This window comes from Helianthus annuus, chromosome 9 (assembly GCF_002127325.2).
Source record: "Helianthus annuus cultivar XRQ/B chromosome 9, HanXRQr2.0-SUNRISE, whole genome shotgun sequence".
Lineage (NCBI taxonomy): Eukaryota > Viridiplantae > Streptophyta > Magnoliopsida > Asterales > Asteraceae > Helianthus > Helianthus annuus.
This window is the reverse complement of record NC_035441.2, coordinates 74,993,850-75,017,681: the sequence shown is the minus strand read 5'-3', so window position 1 is coordinate 75,017,681 and position 23,832 is coordinate 74,993,850. Positions and strand designations below refer to the sequence as shown.

At 39.2% G+C, this 23,832-nt stretch overlaps 1 protein-coding gene and 2 long non-coding RNA genes across 3 annotated transcripts; all 3 read left to right on the top strand.

Moving 5' to 3' along the window:
• Window positions 1-8,084: 8,084 nt before the first annotated feature.
• Window positions 8,085-8,933, top strand: LOC110875679. Its single transcript, XM_022123883.1, has one exon. The coding sequence runs from the start codon at window positions 8,085-8,087 to the stop codon at window positions 8,931-8,933; it is 849 nt and encodes a 282-aa protein (XP_021979575.1).
• Window positions 8,934-13,142: 4,209 nt separating this feature from the next.
• On the top strand, window positions 13,143-16,224 carry LOC110877656. Its single transcript, XR_002557216.2, has 3 exons — window positions 13,143-13,507; window positions 14,826-14,910; window positions 15,972-16,224. It is a non-coding gene; the product is annotated as an uncharacterized LOC110877656 (long non-coding RNA).
• Window positions 16,225-17,267: 1,043 nt separating this feature from the next.
• On the top strand, window positions 17,268-22,041 carry LOC110877655. Its single transcript, XR_002557214.2, has 3 exons — window positions 17,268-19,323; window positions 20,643-20,727; window positions 21,789-22,041. It is a non-coding gene; the product is annotated as an uncharacterized LOC110877655 (long non-coding RNA).
• Window positions 22,042-23,832: the final 1,791 nt, after the last annotated feature.

The following is a 23,832-nucleotide window of genomic DNA, read 5'->3' as shown; positions in this document are numbered from 1 at the left end:
CTGACAGGCACTTCTTCAGATTCGACACATGAAATGCGTTGTGAACTGCACCGAGTTCAGCTGGTAGGTTTAGTCTGTAGGCTACTTTGCCTATTCTTTCTGCAATTTCGAACGGTCCGACATACCGCGGATTGAGTTTGCCCCGTTTGCCAAAGCGAACCACACCCTTCCAGGGTGAGACTTTGAGTAAAACCCGGTCCCCGACCTGAAATTCCAATGGCTTCCTACGCTTATCCGCGTAGCTTTTCTGACGGTCGCGAGCTGCCGCCATACGTTGTCGTATTTGTGCGATCTTTTCCGTGGTGTCCACTATAAGTTCTGGATCCGTGATTTGACTATCCCCCACCTCTGTCCAACAGAGAGGTGACCGGCATTTACGCCCGTACAATGCCTCGAATGGAGCGGCTTGTATGCTGGTGTGATAACTGTTGTTGTATGAGAACTCCACCAAAGGGAGATGTTTTTCCCAGCTGTTGCCGAAATCGATGACACATGCCCGAAGCATGTCTTCTAGAGTTTGAATCGTGCGCTCAGACTGCCCATCCGTCTGAGGGTGGTAAGCCGTGCTCATATCTAACCGAGAGCCAAAAGCCTTATGCATTGCTTGCCATAGTTCTGACGTGAATCGTGCATCGCGATCCGAAATGATAGAGGTGGGCACCCCGTGCCTTGAGACTACTTCTTTCAAATATGTATCTGCTAGTGTGGAAAACTTGTCTGTTTCTTTGATTGCCAGGAAATGAGCAGACTTGGTGAGTCGATCCACGATCACCCAAATAGTATCGTTCCCACGCTGAGATCTAGGTAGGCTTGTAACAAAATCCATGGAAATTTCCTCCCATTTCCACTGTGGTATCTTTGGTTGCTGAAGTAAGCCTGCTGGTTTCTGATACTCTGCCTTGACTCTTGCACAGGTCAAGCACTTGCTGATATAGGTAGCGATGTGGGCCTTCATGCTAGGCCACCAATATGTAGTTCTAAGATCGTGGTACATTTTATCCGAACCTGGGTGTACCGAGTAGCGAGACTTATGAGCTTCATCCATCACGAGTTCTCGTAAACCGCCATATAGTGGGACCCAGATACGTCCTATTACATAGTAGGCGCCGTCTTCCTTCTGTTCTAATCGTTGCCTTGAGCCGCGTAAGGCTTCAGCCCTAACGTTTTCTGGTTTCAATGCTTCCACCTGAGCATCTCGTATTTGTGCAGGAAGATCAGACTGAATAGTGAGTTGCAAAGCTCGTACACGCCTAGGTAGAGGGTCTTTCCGACTGAGAGCGTCAGCCACAACATTGGCTTTGCCTGGATGGTACTTGATAGCGCATTCGTAATCATTAAGCAGTTCGACCCATCGTCGTTGACGCATGTTCAATTCCTTCTGCTTGAAGATATGCTCGAGACTCCTGTGATCGGTGTAGATAGTGCACTTGGTACCGTACAGGTAGTGTCGCCATATCTTGAGAGCGAAAACAACAGCTCCCAGCTCTAAATCGTGCGTCGTGTAGTTCCGTTCATGAACTTTGAGTTGTCGCGAAGCGTAGGCAATAACTTTATCACGCTGCATCAATACACAACCAAGCCCCTGTATCGATGCGTCACAATAGACCACAAAATCATCCGTGCCCTCTGGCAATGAAAGAATAGGTGCGCTGCAAAGTCTATCCTTCAGATACTGAAAAGCCGTTTCTTGTGTATTACCCCAACGATAGGTAACACCTTTCTGTGTCAACATTGTAAGCGGCTGTGCGATCTTGGAAAAGTCTTTAATGAACCGTCTGTAGTAACCCGCCAAACCCAAGAATTGGCGTATTTCCGTTGGTATACGCGGTGCAGGCCAGTTCCTGATCGAATCTACCTTGGATGGATCGGCATGAATCCCATCCCTGTTCACCACATGGCCTAAGAAGTGGACTTCACGAAGCCAGGAGTCGCATTTTGAAAACTTGGCGTACAGTTGTTCTTTTCGAAGAAGTTCCAAGATAAGACGTAAGTGCTGCTCGTGTTCCTCCTGACTCTTGGAGTAGATCAGAATGTCGTCGATGAAGACAATGACGAACTTGTCTAGATAGGTTTTACACACCCTGTTCATAAGATCCATGAAAACTGCAGGCGCATTTGTAAGCCCAAATGGCATGACTAGAAACTCGTAATGGCCATAGCGAGTTCTAAATGCTGTCTTGGAGACGTCCTCCTCGCGGACTCTCAGCTGTGATACCCTGACCTTAGATCAATCTTGGAGTAGTAACTAAACCCTTGCAAGTGGTTGAATAAGTCGTCAATACGAGGAAGAGGATAGCGGTTCTTCACTGTGACCTTGTTCAGTTCGCGATAGTTTATGCACATCCTGAAAGTGCCATCCTTCTTTTTCACAAATAACACTGGAGCTCCCCAAGGCGAAGAGCTTGGACGAATAAAGCCCTTATCCAAGAGCTCTTGTAGTTGCTTTGACAGTTCCTCCAGTTCAGTTGAAGCTAAACGATACGGTGCGCCAGCTATAGGTGCTGCTCCTGGAGCTAGCTCGACTTGAAACTCGACCTGGCAATGAGGCGGTAGTCCAGGTAAATCTTCAGGAAACACTTGAGGAAATTCGCGTACCACAGGAATATCCTTTATTCTTTTCTCTTTCGTTGATGCATCAGTAACTAGTGCCAAAATGGCAGTGTGCCCCTTTCGTAAACACTTTTGGGCCTTCAGGAAGGAGATGATGCCAACCACAGCACCACTCTTGTCGCCTTGAACTTCGAGAGGTTCTTTACCAGAACGAGGAATACGGATGATCTTCTCTTTACATATGATCTCTGCTTGCTGCTTGGATAACCAATCCATACCAACGACGATGTCGAAACTACCCAGAACTATAGGAATGAGGTCGATGGAGAAAGTCTGACCAGCGAGGATAAGATTACAACCCTGAACTATGTGTGTGGCCTCTAGACTTTTTCCGTTAGCTAACTCTACGACATGTTTGGTGTTTAAGGGAGTGGGTGCACGTTTTAACATTTGACTGACATTAAGAGACACATAACTTGTATCCGCACCCGAATCAAACAAAACAGTAACGTAAAAGTCGTCGAGAAGAAACTTACCCATGACTACGTTAGGATCGTTCCTTGCGTCACCTCGACCCAGCACAAAAGCACGACCCCTAGCTTCATTGCCGTTATTGTTCCCACCGTTGTTGTTACCATTGCCTTGGTTGTTGTTTTTGTTGCGATTCTGGTTCTGGTTTAACTGGGGGCAATCACGCTTGAAATGACCTTCAGCCCCACACTGAAAACATCCCCTGTTGCCCCGCTGTTGCTGCTGCTGCGGGTTTTGTGGAGCTGGTAATTGCAGTTGCTGGTTCTGATTCGCAGGTCGTGGACTCCTACAGTCTTTGGCCTCGTGGCCCATCTTGAGACACCTTTGGCAACGACCCTTGTTGCACTGGCCGCTGTGATGCCTGTTACAGTTGTGACACTTGGGGTGAGATCCTTGATACCTTTTCTGCCTGTGACCACCAGAAGATTGCTGACTAGAACTCTAGTAGTGATCAGTCTTCTGCTGTTGAGCCTGAGACTGAACTGTTGCTGAACCCTTGCTAGAATCCCCCTCCCACTTTCTTTTGTTGTGACTAGGGGTAGTAGGAGTAGCGGCTGATGTGGTAGCAGTAGTAGCGCTGATACGTTTGGGCAACTTGTTCTGTTCCACCGCCTGATCTGTGAGGCGACGAGCAAGACGCTGAATGTCTTGGATATTGTCGAGATTAGCCAATGTCACATGGCTCTAAATTTCTGATGCTAGACCCTTGAGGTATAACTCAATGCGCTTGATCGGAGGGTCCACCATGGTTGGACACAAGATGGCCAGTTCGTTCGACCGTTTCGTGTAAGCTTCGATTTCCGACCCTATCATTTTCAGATGGTAAAACTCATCTTCCAACTTGTGGATGTCATCCCGTGTGCAGTATTCCCTCTTGATAAGTTCCTTGAAATCGTTCCAAGGGGTGGCGTTAGCAGCTGCCAACCCTAAAATCTGAACTTGCGCGTTCCACCAAGTTAGCGCAATTCCTTCCAGCGTGCCAGTGGCGTACTTCACCCTGCGATCCTCAGGGCATTCACACATTTCAAATACCGACTCGAGCTTTTCGAACCAATGCTCCCTCTGTGCCACTGAATGTGCTTGGACGACAGTCCATGAAGTTCTTGAATGTGCAGACAGGTTGTGGGGCGTGTTGACCTATTGTGTACAAATAGGACAAAGTTAAACACAAGAGTTAATGTAGGATCTAAAGATCCTAGTGTGAATCACATCCGCAGGGTATACTACCTGCTTGTGCAGCTGCAAGTGCCGCAGCTACTTGTTCATTGATAAGAGTCGTCAACTGGGCTTGAGTCATGTTCACACGTCCAGACATGATCTTCATAGTAAAAGTAGAATAAGTAAGAATGGTTCGCGAGTAGTGCGATGACAGAAGAGTGTAAGCACATAGGTGTTCTCATGTAATGACGCATAGTAAGCAATGTAATCTAAGCATAATGCGAGCAAAGTTCTATGTAATTCTAGCATGTAGGCAATAAACATAAACCTTATTACCTAGGATATTGAGTCTTGCACGTGGAGCGAAGCGTCGTTGTGGATCGTTGAGCACTGTACTGGTTATAGTCTGGTTTTAATAAAAACGTTTTCCCATATTAAAACCAAGTTCTCTATAACCAATGGCTCTGATACCAATCTGTCACACCCCCAAAATCCACACGCGGAGTACTACCGCTTGGGAGCGTGACTGACCAGGATCAAGCCACCAATCATATAGAACAATGTATATAGTAAAAGTAAATGTCATTAAACCAAACCCATCCATATGTAAGGTGTTTAAAACATAAGTAATAGTTCAACGTTTTGCGGAAGCAAATAAGTAAAAGCCCAATCATAAATAAGTATGTAATGTCATAACGTTCAATCATAGCATTCACGATCCTTGTCCACAACGACTTGCTCCTCCCTGTGCAAGCTCCATATGTACCTAAGGTCCTGCAAGGCATGCAGCAGAGAGTCAACAACTAGTTGAGCGAGTTCACAGAAAGTAAGTTCGTAGCAGTAATTCGTATGTTCATTTAGTGGGGGCTTCCCACGTATGTATGTACTAATAGTGGGGGTTTCCCATGATTATATTTATTACTAATGGGGGCATCCCATGTTTATCCTTACTAGACTATTGTAACCATGTGTTCTTCTTAATCCGAGAACAGGAATACGTACAAGGTCACGTAGGTTTTACGTGAGTGCCCTTCCCCGAGGACAGTGGTACGCGTGGGGTTTACGTAGGTTTTACGTAAGTGTCCTTCCGACCCGGAAGACAGTAGTAGGTATGAGTTTACGTAGGTTTTACGTAAGTGTCCTCCCGACTCGGGAGACAGTGGTAGATACTAGTTTACGTAGGTTTTACGTAAGTGTCCTGACTAACCTGAGGACGATGGTATATAGTCTAGCAATAGTGTAAGTACGAGTAATTATCCATTTCAATTCTTCCAACCCAATTCCCAACCCGGGAATCCCATACCTTGGCTGTGTGAACTCACCTTGGTTTGCTCGGTATGCTAGGTTATGCACTCACAAGTGAAGTCCTATTGTATGCACGTGTAACAAATCAGGTTTTGTTCGTAACAATCTTGCACACAAATCTAACGTCACATAGTGTGTTTGGCAGTTATTCATCATGCGGCATTTAAGCAGTCAGTCAAATCCATGTAAATTCATGCTTGACAGGATAAACAGGCAGTTAACATACTCTACCAGGTTAACACCTTAAATAGGGTTACATGCATATCTCAACAGAGTTAACATCTAACGGAATTAATAAACAAATCAGAGTTTGTTAAGTTAACAACGTTAATAACGAACGGGTTCAATAAACTAACAGTGTTTCATGCTGAACAGTGTTACCAATATACTTAACGGAGTTAACAGATTTAACATAACGAGTTTACTGTACTAGCATCATAGACGAAAACACAACAGACTTGTTCCTTACAAAGCTCGGATAAGGATTACCCCTTACAAAAAGTCGGACATCCCTTGTTACAACAAAACTCGGACAAGTGGGGGTTTCCCCTACAAAACTCGGACCAAGGTAACACCCCCCCCCCCAAAACTCGGACAGGGGGTGTCCCTTCACAAAGTCGGACAAGGGGTGGCTCCCCCCTAAAATTCGGACCAAGGCTTAGGCCTTTAAAAATTCGGACTTCCATGTGGTAACCATTAAAACTCGGACCCAAGGCCCTCTACGCAAAGTCGGACCATATGTTGTTATAAAAGTCGGAATACATGTTATACAAACAAAGTCGGACCCTAAGCCATATGAAACTCGGACTCTTATGTTACCACATAACTCGGACCCTTATGTTAAATATAAAGTTCGGAACATTATTACCTATAAAACTCGGATCAATCAAGCATGAAACTCAGACAATAGAAATCATGCAGTAACCAAAACCAAGTCTCAGTTTATCAACGTAACAGTTACGTTTTCTACGATCAAGCAAACCCTAATTTCATTCATATGTGATGCAGTAAATCAAATCAACGATCAGCATTCTAACAAAATAGACACCTAACAATCAGCAAATGATTACGCAACTGAACATTAACTATTTCACAATAATCAAAATCAATCAAACACAGAACTATCACATGTAGAATTAGGGTTTCTATGAATCACATAATCAAGAATCAGTGACAACAAACAACCATTAACAATTACCTTGGATTAATTCTAAATAGATTGAAAGATCAAGATTGATGCAGAAGACTTGTGCCAATGATGGAGATGATGATTGCCAGAGAAGATCAGAGAATATTGCAAGTACGTGTTTTGGTTTTTGTGTGATGATTAGTGAATGATAAGGGTTAAAATGATTAGAGTTTCACTAATTACTCTATACATCCCTAAGTATCATTCTTTACATAAGTACACCATCTCAAAATAATTCACAGTTTCACCACCAAGTTCATACATTTGACAACCCTTAACACATAACCATGCACGAACACGCAATACACTTCATTGTATCAAAACGTTACAGTTTCACAACAAACTAATTGTGCAAGTAAACGATTAAACAAACAGTGAACGTGCAATAAATGCGAAAATGGAATCTTGGAAAGTCGAGTTGTCACAGAAGTAGTGAATGTGGAATATGAGTGGAAGCCGCAAAGATGCTCGTTATGTTGCATTTTTGGTCACAATGATCAAACGTGTGGGAAGAACGAAAATAAAAAAGCTAAGCAAGTAGTAGTGGATGACGAGGGCTTTACTATGGATAAGAGGAAGATGGCTCGAGAAGGAGTGGTTCCAAAGAAACAAAAGCCGAAATTTATTTACAAGCCAAAGGTCAACAAGTCAGATCCGAGCACATCTGGTACAAAGGAGGTAAACGTCAATGGCAAGACAATTGAAAATGTTAAAACACGGAACTCTTTTGAGGCTTTATCGAAGATAGATGAGAAGGAGGTGAAGGATGATAATGCTGTTAGGGAAACCGTTAACAATAATAATGGGAAGCAAACTAAGATTGATGAGGAGGTGGTGGAGATAATTCCTACAGAAACGGCTACATTTATGAGAAATGATAACCTGGAAAAGGTTGCTGAGGGGGCAAGCACTCCCGGACATATCGGTCTCCATGGATAGTATCCTTACGTGGAATATAAGGGGTTTGAACCAACCCCTGAAACAAAGTGAGGTTCGTGTAATTCTCTCAGAAAATAAGGTCTCGGTTTGTGCTATCTTAGAATCACATGTGGAAGTCGCAAATCTGGATAGAGTTTGTAAAAATGTCTTTAGAAAGTGGAGTTGGACGTCAAATGGGGGGTTATGTGATCGGAGGGCTAGAATTATTCTCGGCTGGGATAGTGACTTGGTGGATATTATGATCTTATCACAAACAGATTAGGTAATTCACTCATAAATCTGGTCCAAAGCCGATAATTCGAGTATCTTTTGCTCATTTGTCTATGCGAAAAACAAGTACCAAGAGCGAAGAAGACTTTGGGAGGATTTATGTCGGCACAAACTTTTGTGTACTGATAAGGCATGGTTCGTCATGGGTGATTTTAATTCCGCTCTCCATGCGGATGACTCGCTGTTTGGTTCCTCTAATCAATCAATTGGCATGCAGGAGTTTTGTGAATGCATTCAAGAATCGGAGCTTGTTGATGTTAAAGGTCATGGTATTCACTTCACTTGGAACCAGAAGCCGAAGGAAGGGATCGGTTTGCTTAGGAAAATTGATCGAGTAATGAGTAATGTAAAGTGTCTAGATTTATTTCCTGACGCTTATGTTATGTATCACCCGTATCGAGTTTCTGATCATACTCCGTGTATTTTGAAGCTGACTAATACTTCTAACAATTCTCGGCCTAAGCCATTCAAGTTTGCAAATTTTATTGCTTCTAAACCTGAATTTAAAGTTTGTGTGGAGCAAGAATGGGCGAAAAAGATTGATGGGTTTGCTATGTTCTCGGTCGTTAGTAAGTTAAAAAATCTGAAACCAGGACTCAGAAAGATCCTTTTCCAACAAGGTAACCTGCATAAAAAAGTTCTTGAGTTGCGCAAGAAGCTAGATGATGTCCAGAATATGGTTGATGCTAATCCGATGGATGAGGAAATTCGGAAAAGGGAGCTCGAGTGCCTTCAGGAATTCAAAGTTGCTGCTTATGATGAGGAATGTTTTTTGAAACAAAAGTCGAAGGTGGAATGGCTCTGTGCTGGGGATTCTAATACGGCTTTCTTTCACAATAGTGTTAAATGCAGAAATAATCGAAGTAAAATTCAATGCATTCGGGATGTGGCTGGTAATCGGTTTGAAGGTGATGAAGCTGCAGCTGCTCTTGTTGATCATTATTCAGCTTTTGGGTACGGAGGACCTGGTTGCTACCATGAACATGGATGACGTGTTTGTTAATGTTATTAATCCGGATGAAGCAATTAATATGGTTCGCCTGGTTATGCGGGAAGAAGTAAAGAATGCTATGTTCAGCATAAGTGAAAACAAAGCTCCGGGCCCGGATGGTTATACATCAGCCTTCTTTAAACATGCATGGGAGATAGTGGGTAATGAGGTAACGAATGCAGTTCTAGATTTTTTTGACAATGGTAAAATCCTGAAACAGTTAAATCACACAATCTTGGCTCTTATTCCAAAAGTGGATACCCCTGATTCTGTTCTTGATTATCGGCCTATTTCATGCTGTAATGTTCTCTACAAATGCATTAGCAAGATTATTACGGATAGGGTAAAAGGGAGCTTGGAGTCATTGGTTAGTATTAATCAGTCTGCTTTCGTCCTAGGCAGACGGATTTCTGATAATTTTCTATTAACTCAAGAGTTGATGCACAACTATCATTTGAATAAAGGCCCTCCTAGATGTGCGTTCAAGATCGACATTCAAAAGGCGTATGATACAGTTAGTTGGTCGTTTCTGGAGAAGATTCTTGACCATTTTGGTTTTCACAAAAAGATGGTGAAATGGATTATGGCATGTGTTACCACGGCTATGTATTCCTTGAGCATAAATGGCAATCTTCATGGTTTTTTTAAAGGTAGAAGGGGTCTTCGACAAGGGGATCCAATGTCTCCGTACCTGTTCACACTCGTTATGGAGGTTCTTACCTTATTGCTCCAAAAGAATGCACGTTCAAGCTCTTCATTTAAGTACCACGCTCATTGTATGAAACAAAGAATAATAAATGTATCCTTTGCTGATGACCTCTTTATTTTCATTCACGGGAGTGTTCATTCGGTTAGGAAGATTAAAGCCGCTTTGGAGTTATTCACGAGTATGTCGGGTCTTGTTCCGAGTCAGGCCAAAAGCATGGTGTTCTTTTGTAACGTTCCACAACAGGTCAAACATGAAATTCTTAATGAAATGCCGTTTCAGGAAGGTTACTTGCCTGTTCGATACTTAGGAGTGTCGTTAATCTCGTCAAAGTTAAGTGCTGGGGATTGCAAGCTTTTAGTGGACCGAATGGATAAGAAAGTTAATAACTGGATGACAAAATTGTTATCTTTTGCGGGTAGAGTGCAGCTTATCAATTCAGTCCTCTCATCAATGCATATATATTAGGCCTCGGTTTTCGTTATTCCGGTTCGGGTTGTCAATGAGCTGGAGAAACGAATACGGCGATTCCTTTGGAATGCCGGAAGTGCTGGCAAAATAAAAGCAGAAGTGGCGTGGAATGATATTTGTCTTCCTAAGATGGAGGGTGGTTTAGGAATTAGGAGAATTGGGGATGTGAATAGAGCCCTTATCACTAATCATATTTGGAGTATCCTTGTTAGAAGGAAATCCCTGTGGGTGCAATGGATTTATGCTCACAAGCTAAAGAATCAGAATTTTTGGGATGTCCAATGTAGGGGTACCATGAGTTGGGCTTGGAGGAAGCTATTATCTATTCGCAATATGGTTCGGCCGTTCATTTGGAAGGTCATTCGGAGTGGAATGCAAACAAATGCCTGGAGTGACAACTGGTGTCACTTGAGCCCCCTCAGGGCATTTATTACTCCCAGACACATTGCAAACGCTGGCTTCAATCTTTAGTCTTCTGTGGCGGATATTTTAGATGGAAACGGTCAATGGAGATGGCCCCAAGCTTGGTACGATGCTTACCCAGTTTTAATTGGCTTGACAATTTATCAGAATAGTTCACAATTACATGATCGCACGGTTTGGAAAGATTTGGAGGGTAATGAACGGCACTTTAGTTCAATGGAAGTATGGCATACTATTCGTTTGCGTAACAATCCAGTTAGCTGGTCTAATATGGTTTGGTTCAGTCAATGTATCCCGAGGCATTCCTTTCAGTTATGGTTAGTGATCAAGAATAAGTTGAAGACTCAAGATCGGTTGAAAGTCTGGGAAGCGGGTAGTGAAACTAACTTAAGATTGATGTGTTGTCCCCTATGCCAGCACGACCGTGACTCCAGAGACCATCTTTTTTTCTCGTGTGAGTTTGCTTCGCAGGTCTGGATGAATGTTAAGTCTATGGTGGATATGGCTTATGTTAATGAGTCTTGGAATTCAGTTTGGGAATGGATGGATCAATACTCGAATTCAAAGAGATTGGAGCAAATTGTGTGCAAATTGGTTGTAGCGGCGTCGGTTTATTTTATTTGGCAAGAAAGAAATAACCGGTTATTCTCGTGGCTACAATGTTCGGCTAATCAGGTGACCGAGAAGATTAAAAATTTCGTGCGTCTTCGGTTGATGGGCTTCAAGTTCCAAGGGCATGTCGATCACAACAGAGTTCTGAAGAAGTGGCAGATCCCGTCAAGGGCTATGGATGAAGACCCGGGCTGAGGATATTCGATTGTAGGGTCTGAGTTAGTTAGTTTGATGTGGTAGTTTTTCTTTGGGTTGTGTTTTGTTGTTTAAACTGGTTGTGTTGGTTCTGGTTTTGTTTGTTTCTGGTTTTGTTTGTTTCTGGTTTTCCTAGTCTTGGTATGCCAAGGCTAGCTGTGTGTGCTATTTCTGGCACGCCTGTGTTCTTATTGATTATTTTATAAAATTTACTGGGGTAACCCTTTACCCAAAAAAAGAGAATAAGGCCCCGGGGCTGGATGGATATACTTCTGCGTTTTTCAAAAATTCTTAGGAGATCGTAGGAGATGAGGTTACAAAAGCTATACTTGATTTTTTTGATAATGGTAAGTTGTTGCAACAAATTAACCACACTATTATTGCTTTGGTGCCGAAAATTCCTACCCCTAATTCAGTGGTTGATGATAGGCCGATATCTTGCTGCAACGTGATTTATAAATGTATTAGTAAAATTTTAACGGACATAATTAAGGTAGTTTGGATTCTTTGGTTGATATAAATCAGTCTGCCTTTGTCCCGGGCAGAAAAATCTCAGATAATATTCTTCTTACTCAGGAGTTAATGCATAATTATCACCTCAATATTGGCCCGTCCAGGTGTGCATTTAAAATTCATATACAAAAGGCCTAGATATTGTGAGCTGGTCGTTTCTTGAGGACGTTCTGTATGCGTTTGGGTTTCATGAGAAGATGGTCAAATGGATCATGGTATGTGTTACGAATGTCTCTTATTTGCTGAGCATCAATGGTGACCTTTATGGGTATTTTAAGGGTAAAAGAGGTCTCAGACAGAGGGTGATCCTATATCTCCATATCTCTTTACATTGGTCATGGAGGTCCTTTCGTTGTTACTTAAAAATGCAGCTTATTCTAGTAATGCATTTAGATACCATCTCTACTGTAAAAAACAGAAGATTATAAATGTTTCCTTCGCCGATGATCTGTTTCTATTTGCTAATGGTGATGCGGCCTCGGTTAGGGTTCTTCGGGACACCCTCCAACTGTTTACGAGGATCTCGGGTCTTGTTCCTAGCATGCCGAAAAGTACGGTCTATTTTGGCTATGTCCCTCATTCCATTAAGCAGGAAATTATTAGCATTATGCCTTTCCAAGAGGGATCGCTTCCAGTTCGTTATTTGGGGGTTCCATTAATTTCAACAAAGCTCTCTTATAAGGATTGCAAAGTTTTAGTTGATAGAATGGAAAAGAAGATTGATAATTGGATGACGAGATCATTGTCCTTTGTTGGTAGACTACAATTGGTCAATTCAGTCCTTTCAGCTATGCATATTTATTGGGCTACTGTCTTCATCTTGCCAGCTAAAATTGTTAACGATCTTGAAAGATGTATGCATGTGTTCCTATGGTCAGGTAAGAATCAGCAGACTGTTAAGGCTAAGGTTGCTTGGAAGGTGGTTTGCTTGCCAAAGTATGAGGGAGGTTTGGGTGTTCGGTGCATCTTTAATGTCAACAAAGCTCTAATCTCTTCTCATTTTTGGAGTATTCTAACCAACAGGAAGTCGCTTTGGGTTCAATGGGTCCATATGTACAAGCTTAAAGGTAGGAGTTTTTGGGAAATCCCTAGTCAAGGCCGAATGACATGGGGTTGGAGAAAACTTCTCGCTGTTCGAAGTTTGATCCGTCCTTATTTGTGGTCTTCTATTGGAAATGGGTCTCAAACGAATGTCTGGAGCGATATGTGGTGTGTCTTGTGTCCTCTTCGCAATTTTATTAGTCCGAGGCGTATTGCTAATGTGTAACACCCCAAAATATAAAATTTACATATACATATGTAAATTATAAATTGGTCATAACCAAATGTAACATAACTAGGAATAATTAACCTAGTTAGTAAATTGAATTGGAAAAAAAAAACAATAAGGAAAAACATGAAATAGATAACCATTTTACAAAATATGGAACTATAGGGACTAAAAGAGGCAAAAGGGAAAAATGTTTTTAATTAAAACAAATAAACACCAAAACACACACACATGTGTGTGTTTGGTCGACGTTTATACAGAGCCAGGAGAAGGGTTCTTTTCAAAACCCTAAACTCACTAAAATCCATCAAAATCTAAGGGAAATCGAGTTGGAAATTAGGGCTTTAACTAAATTCATGATCAACCATGCTAGGAGATCACAAGGTATGTCGAATTTTATCATTTGGTGATATCTTGAAATTTGGATAAACATTCATGAACGAAATTCTTGTGTGCATGATGAATATTATAGTTGAATTGATATGAGTATGAGTCTAGGAACAAACCCTAGATGAGAACTTGATGAATTAGTGTCATAAATTAGAGATTGAATGATTACCCATATATGTGTTAAGTGGATTTTTATGATATTATGATGAACACTTGAAAAGTGATGGTAAATCTGAGAAAAAAAAATTGATGATGAGATATAAGTTCTAGATGTGCTTAATGCACACAAGACATAGAGGTTTGATTTTGATGTTAAAACTTGGTTAATGGTTAACCATGAATTAGATAATAGATGCGTATGAATCTCGCCTACAAGGTGCTCGTTAAAATTCCTAAGTGAAATCGTGTTGTCTACTAGTTTGTATGTAGAGTTTGATTTGATGATTAAGTAGTGGGTTTATGACATCTCTTAGCTTACAATCATTGTGTTATAGGTTTCTAACCATTAACAAATAGTTAATAAGGGTTTTAGCCATGGAAAAGTGTTGCGTTTGATGATTTGGGTCGAATTCGAAAGAACCCTAAACATGATTTCCGTAGCTTTTTATATGGGTTTTTACTAATCTTAAAAAAATCATATAAAATCAACCGTTTATCCGTTTCGGGTGTTCCATACCTTTTCGGAAAGCTTATGAAGTAAATTTTTACTGTTTTCAATCATAAGAAACAAATGTGGTTGTTAAATAGGTCAAAAAGGCGAATTAAAACTGCTGTTCAGAACTTGAAAGCTGTCAAAAAAATGAAAATATAGTTGCTGAACTGATTTTATAAAAATCATATAAAATCATAGAAAATTCGTTAGAAGGTGTACCTTATATGTTTGCGAAGGTATTGGAGTGTTCTACGATCCATCTTTGAACATGTTGATCTAATTCAGATTTTAAACGGGTCAAAATGGTCAATTACAGCAGCTAAATAGAAAATCGCTGCACATAAATAATGTTTTTATTAACCAAGAAAAAGACATAGGATTGTATATACTTGCTTTAGGCATGAAGTATTGATTGTTGGGAACAAATGGCACTTTATGTGACATGCTTAAAGTGTTTAAAATCACTTACTAACTAGTTGTATAAGTAACTTCACTAACGGGTCAAACGGTTAGTGAATGAAAAGAATTATGGTATGAAACTAATTGTTGAATATATGGCATGTTTTGATTGATAAGTGTGTAAAAAAGGGGGGGGTCCATAGGGTGTTGGCCATTATATAGAATGACCAATCTAACCATCTTATGGATGTCATGATATAGTTGACTCTAAACAAGCTAGGTGGGAGCTTGGAAAGGAACGGGTCAAACGAATCATGGATGCGAAGAATGTTTGCGCGAACGCGAGGTAAGTAAAGCTTACGCCCAATTGTAGTAAACGTACGTATTTTATAGATGATAAATGTGACAACCGATTACATTCGAAATTAAAGTTCCGACACTAAGCGATGTGAGTCGGAACGAATAAAAATGATCAAAACCATGGTTAATGGTAAAATGGACATAAGGGTAATTTAGTCGTGAATCGACTAAGAATTTATAAGATTTCTTTAAGGTTACCTTATAGCGAAACTTGAAATGGGTCGGATGTGTGAAGGGGATATTAAAAGTCATATTTTGACATAAGTATAAATGTTTGGTCATAAATACCAAATGGGTCAAATGGTGGTGATGACACCATTTGACAATGTCGACTAATGTTTGGTTGTTAAGTTAAATGTTCACCGGAGTGAACGGGAAGTGGATTATTGCGTTGCTATAAAATAGCGGCTAATAAAAGAAAGGTACAAAACGGGTCTATATGTTGACTCGAGCCAGGTACGCATTAATTAGATCATGGCGATATGCGTAGTTGTATTTTAGAATATAAGTTACTATGAAATATAGCGATGATATCGCCACATTGAATATTTGGTCAAAAGATGGTTAGAACTCGTTGGTAGTCGTCAAAAAGGAAGGAATTCCGTAGACGAGCCAAACGGGTCGAATAATCAAGTAAGGCATGGTTATTGTTTCGGATTATGATGGTTTGATGGTTGATTTTGAATATTTTATAACATATTAGAAATATGAGGTTTTAATGAATTAGTATCATAGAAAACTGAAAACCGAGAGTCGGGTCTTGGAGTAATGATCAAACAAAACAAAACCTGACATTCCAGGTACTACCGTAAATTACGGTAGAACCGTAATTTACGGTGGTTGTGATATGGTTTACGGAGCAGATCTACTGGTTTACGGTGACCAGACATTTCCAGGTCTCACCGTAAATTACGGTGATACCGTAATTTACGGTGGATTCAGAATCACTTTTTATATTTTTGTTATTTCTAATGTGGCATTAAGCCTTGGGATTATGTTATTATATAACAACGTCAAAACTAATGATTTTAACGGTTTTGATCATAGGTGAATGCCAAGAGTGCCCGGATGAAGATCAAGCTCGATGAGGAACCGAACACAATAAAATCTAACACTCGGGATTAAAGCTTCCGCACGGCGTTACGCCATATCTTTTAAACGACGAACTTATTTATATTACGTTAAAAAAACTTTTAAGTTGTAAAAGTTTTTTTTAGATTACTTGTATTTTCTAAGAATACTTAATCGCAATTTCATGTTTATTTTCGATATTTATACGAAAACCTTAAAAATTATAACATGGGTGTTACAAGTTGGTATCAGAGCCTTGGTTTAAGAGATTCAAGTATGGTGGGGAAAACCATGCTTGGACTTAAACCTTACGCTCTTGATAAAGAATAGTGTTCGGTTCGAGGCTTGATCGCAAATCCGTTAAGTGCATGTATGCTGATGGTCTAGTGTATTAAAGTATTGTAAATAACACATAGGGTTACCGTGTAATACACATTACCCCAACTAAATGATTGATATAGTTGACAAAAATACGCGCGTTGACGCTTATAGTAGAAAAAGCCTTGTATTATAATACAGGGGATTATTGAAGTTGACATTACTAACTTTTGTGAATGTCTTGATTTAAGGACACTTGCATTTAAAGATGACAAAGGACAAACAAATTAAGGATGTGATAGAGGAATAGTCCGAGGCATGACAAGAGGAACATGCTCACTAAGGACTAATTCGCATAAGACCGCGAACAAGGTTAATGGCAAGAGACGCCCGTCGGGGCAAGCATTATCAGGTGCGTGCTTTTAAATATAATCGCGCAATTAGCAATATGCAACAAACATGTAAAGAATGATTGTCGCATATGTAAATTACAAACTTGGGAAACCTGAATAGAATACATATCCAGGATATTATTTCCAAGAAAACTAAATAGAGGTGTTACTTACATGGGGTGTGATGTGAAAACTATAATAAGGTCGTGTATGTCATGTGTTAATCGCTTACTCTGGCCAAGTAAGCAGTGGCATATGATACCATGAGTTTCTTATAGCAGACACATTTACATCTGATGTAGTAAGGACGGGATAAATGGGACAAATTAAAAAGGTACCCAAAAGAATCAAATGAGCAAAATATTTGATAATAATGTAAACGCACAGCCGAGAGACGGAAGCGTACTACATTAGGAAAACGAGCCCAAGTGAAGGGACAAAGAAACATGTAAAATGATTTAGACATGAATTGGGAGGGGGTGTACTTACACTCGAACCCGGAAAATGAAAGCATGTAAAATGATTTAGACATGAATTGGGAGGGAGTGTACTTACACTCGAACCCGGAGAACGCAAGCATGTAAAATGATTTAGACAAGTGTTTGGGAGGGAGTGTACTTACACTCGAACCCGGAAAATGCGGATGTCTCTAAACGAGTCGTTTTTGTAAAACGCCAAACTTGAGAACAAAGTAGGAATATAAAAGCGAAACGAAGTCATAATGCGTACCGTAAGGGTTGCAATAATAATGACTTCGGTAAAACACCCGGTTGGTGGGTAAGGATTTAAACACATGCGTAGACCGAGAAACGGGAACTCGGATGGAAAGTTAAAAGACTTGGATTTTGAGTCATTACTAAAAGATGACAAGATAAAGTAAATAGAAGTTTTGATAAATCATGTTCAACTATTTTAAAGTTGAACGGGTCGAACAAATATTGAAGTTTGACATTCATAAGTGACGAATTTTCACACGAACAAGTTAAACGGGTTAGATAAAACGAAACATTGGAAAAGATAAAGAACCCGGTAATGGGACGAGATTGAATGCAAATATGAGCGCAAACCGAAGAAAGGAAAGCGTGAGACATTAATGAACCCATGTAATGGGTCGGAATTAAATATGAGATGATTGTGGACACGAATCACAGTCGGCATGAGCAAAATTTTGATGCAAAAAAAAAAAAAAAAAAAAACAAATAATTTTCAAATATAAAAAGGAGAATCTACGGGATCATTATAACCTTCGGGTTAGAAACAATGTAATGGTCTACGGGACTAAACTGACCCATGGGTCACGAATAGAAAGGGAAGGAATCATAAAGGCAACGCCTTAAAGAGGTGAAAGCCTAAATAAATAGCCTACGAGGCCAAGTAAAAGAATCTACGGGTTACGTAGACGAGCGGGGGAACCAGTAGAGAATTCCCACATAAAACTAGACTGTAAAAGAATAAATTACAGATTGTCAATGTCCTGGTATGGATAATTGACAAAAGATAAAGAAAAGATCCTAAACTAAAACTTTGGTTTTAGTAAGAAATAACGTTTTTACAAATATGTATGCTGATAGGAAATTGAATATTAAGCATGAAAGGTTCAAGTTTTGACACTGATAGGCGCAAGACGTTATGTTTGAAAAGTGATATTTTCGAAAATGAAATTTTGATATAAATTAAATATGATATGACGCGATCACGGTCAAGAACTGCAATGTGAAGTAGAATCACATTATAACCAAGCAAGCTGTAAAAAGTAACTGGACTAATAAGTCTAGTTAGCGAGACCGGTTAAGGTCAGCAATTAAAATCAAGAAATTTGGTTTGCTTGTAAGCGGTGGATTCGGTATAACTAAATCGAATGAATAAATTTGAAAACAAAAGAAATTGTTGCTAAAAGTGAAAATTCTCACTAAAGACCTTTAAACGGGTCAAAGTAATGGATTCATAAAGAATTCCATAGTATATGAAAGCGATGGATATCGCTAAGTTAACTAAGCTAGTGGAAATAACAAAATTACGTTATTTCAAGTTGCATTATGTCGTATGAGATGTGTAGACAATTAGTAACCAAAAAGATGTTACCATACTTTTCTGGTACTAATAACGATTGGTTAAAAATATAAGTAATGTTTAAAAGAATTCTAGGATCGAATACATTGAGTTTAAACTCGATGAATTATGTAAGAAAAGGTTTCGAGGACGAAACCTCTTTAAGGGGGGTAGACTTGTAACACCCCAAAATATAAAATTTACATATACATATGTAAATTATAAATTGATTATAACCAAATGTAACATAACTAGGAATAATTAACCTAGTTAGTAAATTGAATTGGAAAAAAAAAACAATAAGGAAAAACATGAAATAGATAACCATTTTACAAAATATGGAACTATAGGGACTAAAAGAGGCAAAAGGGAAAAATGTTTTTAATTAAAACAAATAAACACCAAAACACACACACATGTGTGTGTTTGGTCGACGTTTATACAGAGCCAGGAGAAGGGTTCTTTTCAAAACCCTAAACTCACTAAAATCCATCAAAATCTAAGGGAAATCGAGTTGGAAATTAGGGCTTTAACTAAATTCATGATCAACCATGCTAGGAGATCACAAGGTATGTCGAATTTTATCATTTGGTGATATCTTGAAATTTGGATAAACATTCATGAACGAAATTCTTGTGTGCATGATGAATATTATAGTTGAATTGATATGAGTATGAGTCTAGGAACAAACCCTAGATGAGAACTTGATGAATTAGTGTCATAAATTAGAGATTGAATGATTACCCATATATGTGTTAAGTGGATTTTTATGATATTATGATGAACACTTGAAAAGTGATGGTAAATCTGAGAAAAAAAAATTGATGATGAGATATAAGTTCTAGATGTGCTTAATGCACACAAGACATAGAGGTTTGATTTTGATGTTAAAACTTGGTTAATGGTTAACCATGAATTAGATAATAGATGCGTATGAATCTCGCCTACAAGGTGCTCGTTAAAATTCCTAAGTGAAATCGTGTTGTCTACTAGTTTGTATGTAGAGTTTGATTTGATGATTAAGTAGTGGGTTTATGACATCTCTTAGCTTACAATCATTGTGTTATAGGTTTCTAACCATTAACAAATAGTTAATAAGGGTTTTAGCCATGGAAAAGTGTTGCGTTTGATGATTTGGGTCGAATTCGAAAGAACCCTAAACATGATTTCCGTAGCTTTTTATATGGGTTTTTACTAATCTTAAAAAAATCATATAAAATCAACCGTTTATCCGTTTCGGGTGTTCCATACCTTTTCGGAAAGCTTATGAAGTAAATTTTTACTGTTTTCAATCATAAGAAACAAATGTGGTTGTTAAATAGGTCAAAAAGGCGAATTAAAACTGATGTTCAGAACTTGAAAGCTGTCAAAAAAATGAAAATATAGTTGCTGAACTGATTTTATAAAAATCATATAAAATCATAGAAAATTCGTTAGAAGGTGTACCTTATATGTTTGCGAAGGTATTGGAGTGTTCTACGATCCATCTTTGAACATGTTGATCTAATTCAGATTTTAAACGGGTCAAAATGGTCAATTACAGCAGCTAAATAGAAAATCGCTGCACATAAATAATGTTTTTATTAACCAAGAAAAAGACATAGGATTGTATATACTTGCTTTAGGCATGAAGTATTGATTGTTGGGAACAAATGGCACTTTATGTGACATGCTTAAAGTGTTTAAAATCACTTACTAACTAGTTGTATAAGTAACTTCACTAACGGGTCAAACGGTTAGTGAATGAAAAGAATTATGGTATGAAACTAATTGTTGAATATATGGCATGTTTTGATTGATAAGTGTGTAAAAAAGGGGGGGGGTCCATAGGGTGTTGGCCATTATATAGAATGACCAATCTAACCATCTTATGGATGTCATGATATAGTTGACTCTAAACAAGCTAGGTGGGAGCTTGGAAAGGAACGGGTCAAACGAATCATGGATGCGAAGAATGTTTGCGCGAACGCGAGGTAAGTAAAGCTTACGCCCAATTGTAGTAAACGTACGTATTTTATAGATGATAAATGTGACAACCGATTACATTCGAAATTAAAGTTCCGACACTAAGCGATGTGAGTCGGAACGAATAAAAATGATCAAAACCATGGTTAATGGTAAAATGGACATAAGGGTAATTTAGTCGTGAATCGACTAAGAATTTATAAGATTTCTTTAAGGTTACCTTATAGCGAAACTTGAAATGGGTCGGATGTGTGAAGGGGATATTAAAAGTCATGTTTTGACATAAGTATAAATGTTTGGTCATAAATACCAAATGGGTCAAATGGTGGTGATGACACCATTTGACAATGTCGACTAATGTTTGGTTGTTAAGTTAAATGTTCACCGGAGTGAACGGGAAGTGGATTATTGCGTTGCTATAAAATAGCGGCTAATAAAAGAAAGGTACAAAACGGGTCTATATGTTGACTCGAGCCAGGTACGCATTAATTAGATCATGGCGATATGCGTAGTTGTATTTTAGAATATAAGTTACTATGAAATATAGCGATGATATCGCCACATTGAATATTTGGTCAAAAGATGGTTAGAACTCGTTGGTAGTCGTCAAAAAGGAAGGAATTCCGTAGACGAGCCAAACGGGTCGAATAATCAAGTAAGGCATGGTTATTGTTTCGGATTATGATGGTTTGATGGTTGATTTTGAATATTTTATAACATATTAGAAATATGAGGTTTTAATGAATTAGTATCATAGAAAACTGAAAACCGAGAGTCGGGTCTTGGAGTAATGATCAAACAAAACAAAACCTGACATTCCAGGTACTACCGTAAATTACGGTAGAACCGTAATTTACGGTGGTTGTGATATGGTTTACGGAGCAGATCTACTGGTTTACGGTGACCAGACATTTCCAGGTCTCACCGTAAATTACGGTGATACCGTAATTTACGGTGGATTCAGAATCACTTTTTATATTTTTGTTATTTCTAATGTGGCATTAAGCCTTGGGATTATGTTATTATATAACAACGTCAAAACTAATGATTTTAACGGTTTTGATCATAGGTGAATGCCAAGAGTGCCCGGATGAAGATCAAGCTCGATGAGGAACCGAACACAATAAAATCTAACACTCGGGATTAAAGCTTCCGCACGGCGTTACGCCATATCTTTTAAACGACGAACTTATTTATATTACGTTAAAAAAACTTTTAAGTTGTAAAAGTTTTTTTTAGATTACTTGTATTTTCTAAGAATACTTAATCGCAATTTCATGTTTATTTTCGATATTTATACGAAAACCTTAAAAATTATAACATGGGTGTTACATAATGCTGGTTTTAATCTTCAATCCTCCGTTGTCGAGCTGGTGTCTCATAATGGGCAATGGAGGTGACCGATAGCTTGGTATGATCTATTTCCAGTTCTAATCAATGTACAGGTGCCTATTCTACATAACATGCAGGATCGGTTGATATGGAAAGATCTTGAAGGAAATTCCCGTCATTTTTCTTCTTGGGAGGTTTGGAATAACATTCGGCGTCGTGAGGAATTAGTGCCGTGGGTTAGCATGGTGTGGTTTAAACAATGCATTCCAAGACACTCGTTCCACTTGTGGCTGGTTATTAGAAATAAATTGAAGACACAAGATAGATTGTCTGTTTGGGAGGCAGGTAGTGCTACAAATTTAAATCTCATGTGTTGTCCGTTATGTAGTTATGACAGAGACTCGAGAGATCACCTTTTCTTTGAATGCACTTTTGCTTCTGAGGTTTGGAATAATATTAAGGTGATGGCTAATATGGAGGGCGTAAATGGTACACGGATTGATGTTATGTCTTGGATGAATCAAAATTCTAACTTGGAGAAACCGGAAAATATTATCAGCAGGTTGATGGTTGTGGCTGCTTCTTATTTTGTTTGGCAAGAGAGAAATAATCGGCTTTTCACTCGGAACTAGCGTACTGTGATGGTGATTTCTCAGGAGATTATTCGTATTGTTCGTATGCGCCTTTTGACATTCAAATTTAAGTGGAGACCTGGGGTTGGAAGTTTACTTAACAAGTGGCAGATTCCTAGTGGCAACATGGAGATCGAGTCGGGCTAGAGAGCGAATTTTTTCAATTCTTTGTCGCTTAGGTTGAGCTGGGTTGTTTTTTGTGGTTGTTTTGTTGGCTGTATTGGTTTATGTTTGGTTGTTTCTTTTTCTAGTCTTGGTATGCCAAGGCTTTTTGGTGTGTAACATTTCAGTTGCACTCTTGTGCTTATTGGTTTTTATAAAATTCACCGAGGTAATCCTTTACCCAAAAAAAACAGTAAAATAGGGGAACTATGTACTCACATTGAATTGCAAATATCCTTGATCTAAAGAACTCAACAACGCTCGAACAAACCAGAGAAAATCAAGCAGTACCTAGTAATTGGATGGCCTAGTCAACTAATCGACATCTAAATTGGAAGATCGGACAGAATGAGTTTTTGTAAACCAAATGAGTATTGAAACTCATGCGATATGGTTTAACAAAGCCTACATTCTAGATCGGAACCTATCCTAAGTGCTTTCGACCCGTTATGACTCATTAAGGTAGCTTACGCTACTTTAACGCGCCGTTCGCGCAAAAGCGCGTTCGAGACGTCTAACTAGTCCTATGACAAGTATTATATGCCTAAACATGTTGCATAATTAGTTAAGTGACAAAAGTTTAAGTTACATATGCTTAAAATCCAATTATGCATGAAAAGGGCATTTTGGTCATTTACCTAAGGCATATAAACTACCTATCATACAACTAATTAAACTAAGTGACCATAAGGTATAACCTCAGAAGGTTATTCCCTATGCAAATATGGTCACATAATATGCTTGGTCGGATCCTAACGATCGACCAAACGGGTCGAGTTCAAAAGTCTAAGCGGTGGTCAAGACCGCTTGAGTTACGACTCTACACAAGCACTAGACTAAAAGTGACGAGCTAAACGTGTTAAAACATGTTTAACTAAGTTAGAAAACAGGTTTTGATATCAAAACAAAGGGTTTTGATACCTAAGAATAGTTTGGTTGCAAAATACGCATAAATACGCATTTTGACCGAAACTATAACTCGCAACT

Coding starts and splice junctions, on each gene's coding strand:
- LOC110875679 (XM_022123883.1), top strand. CDS start 8,085: ATGGGTGATTTTAATTCCGCTCTCCATGCGGATGACTCGCTGTTTGGT.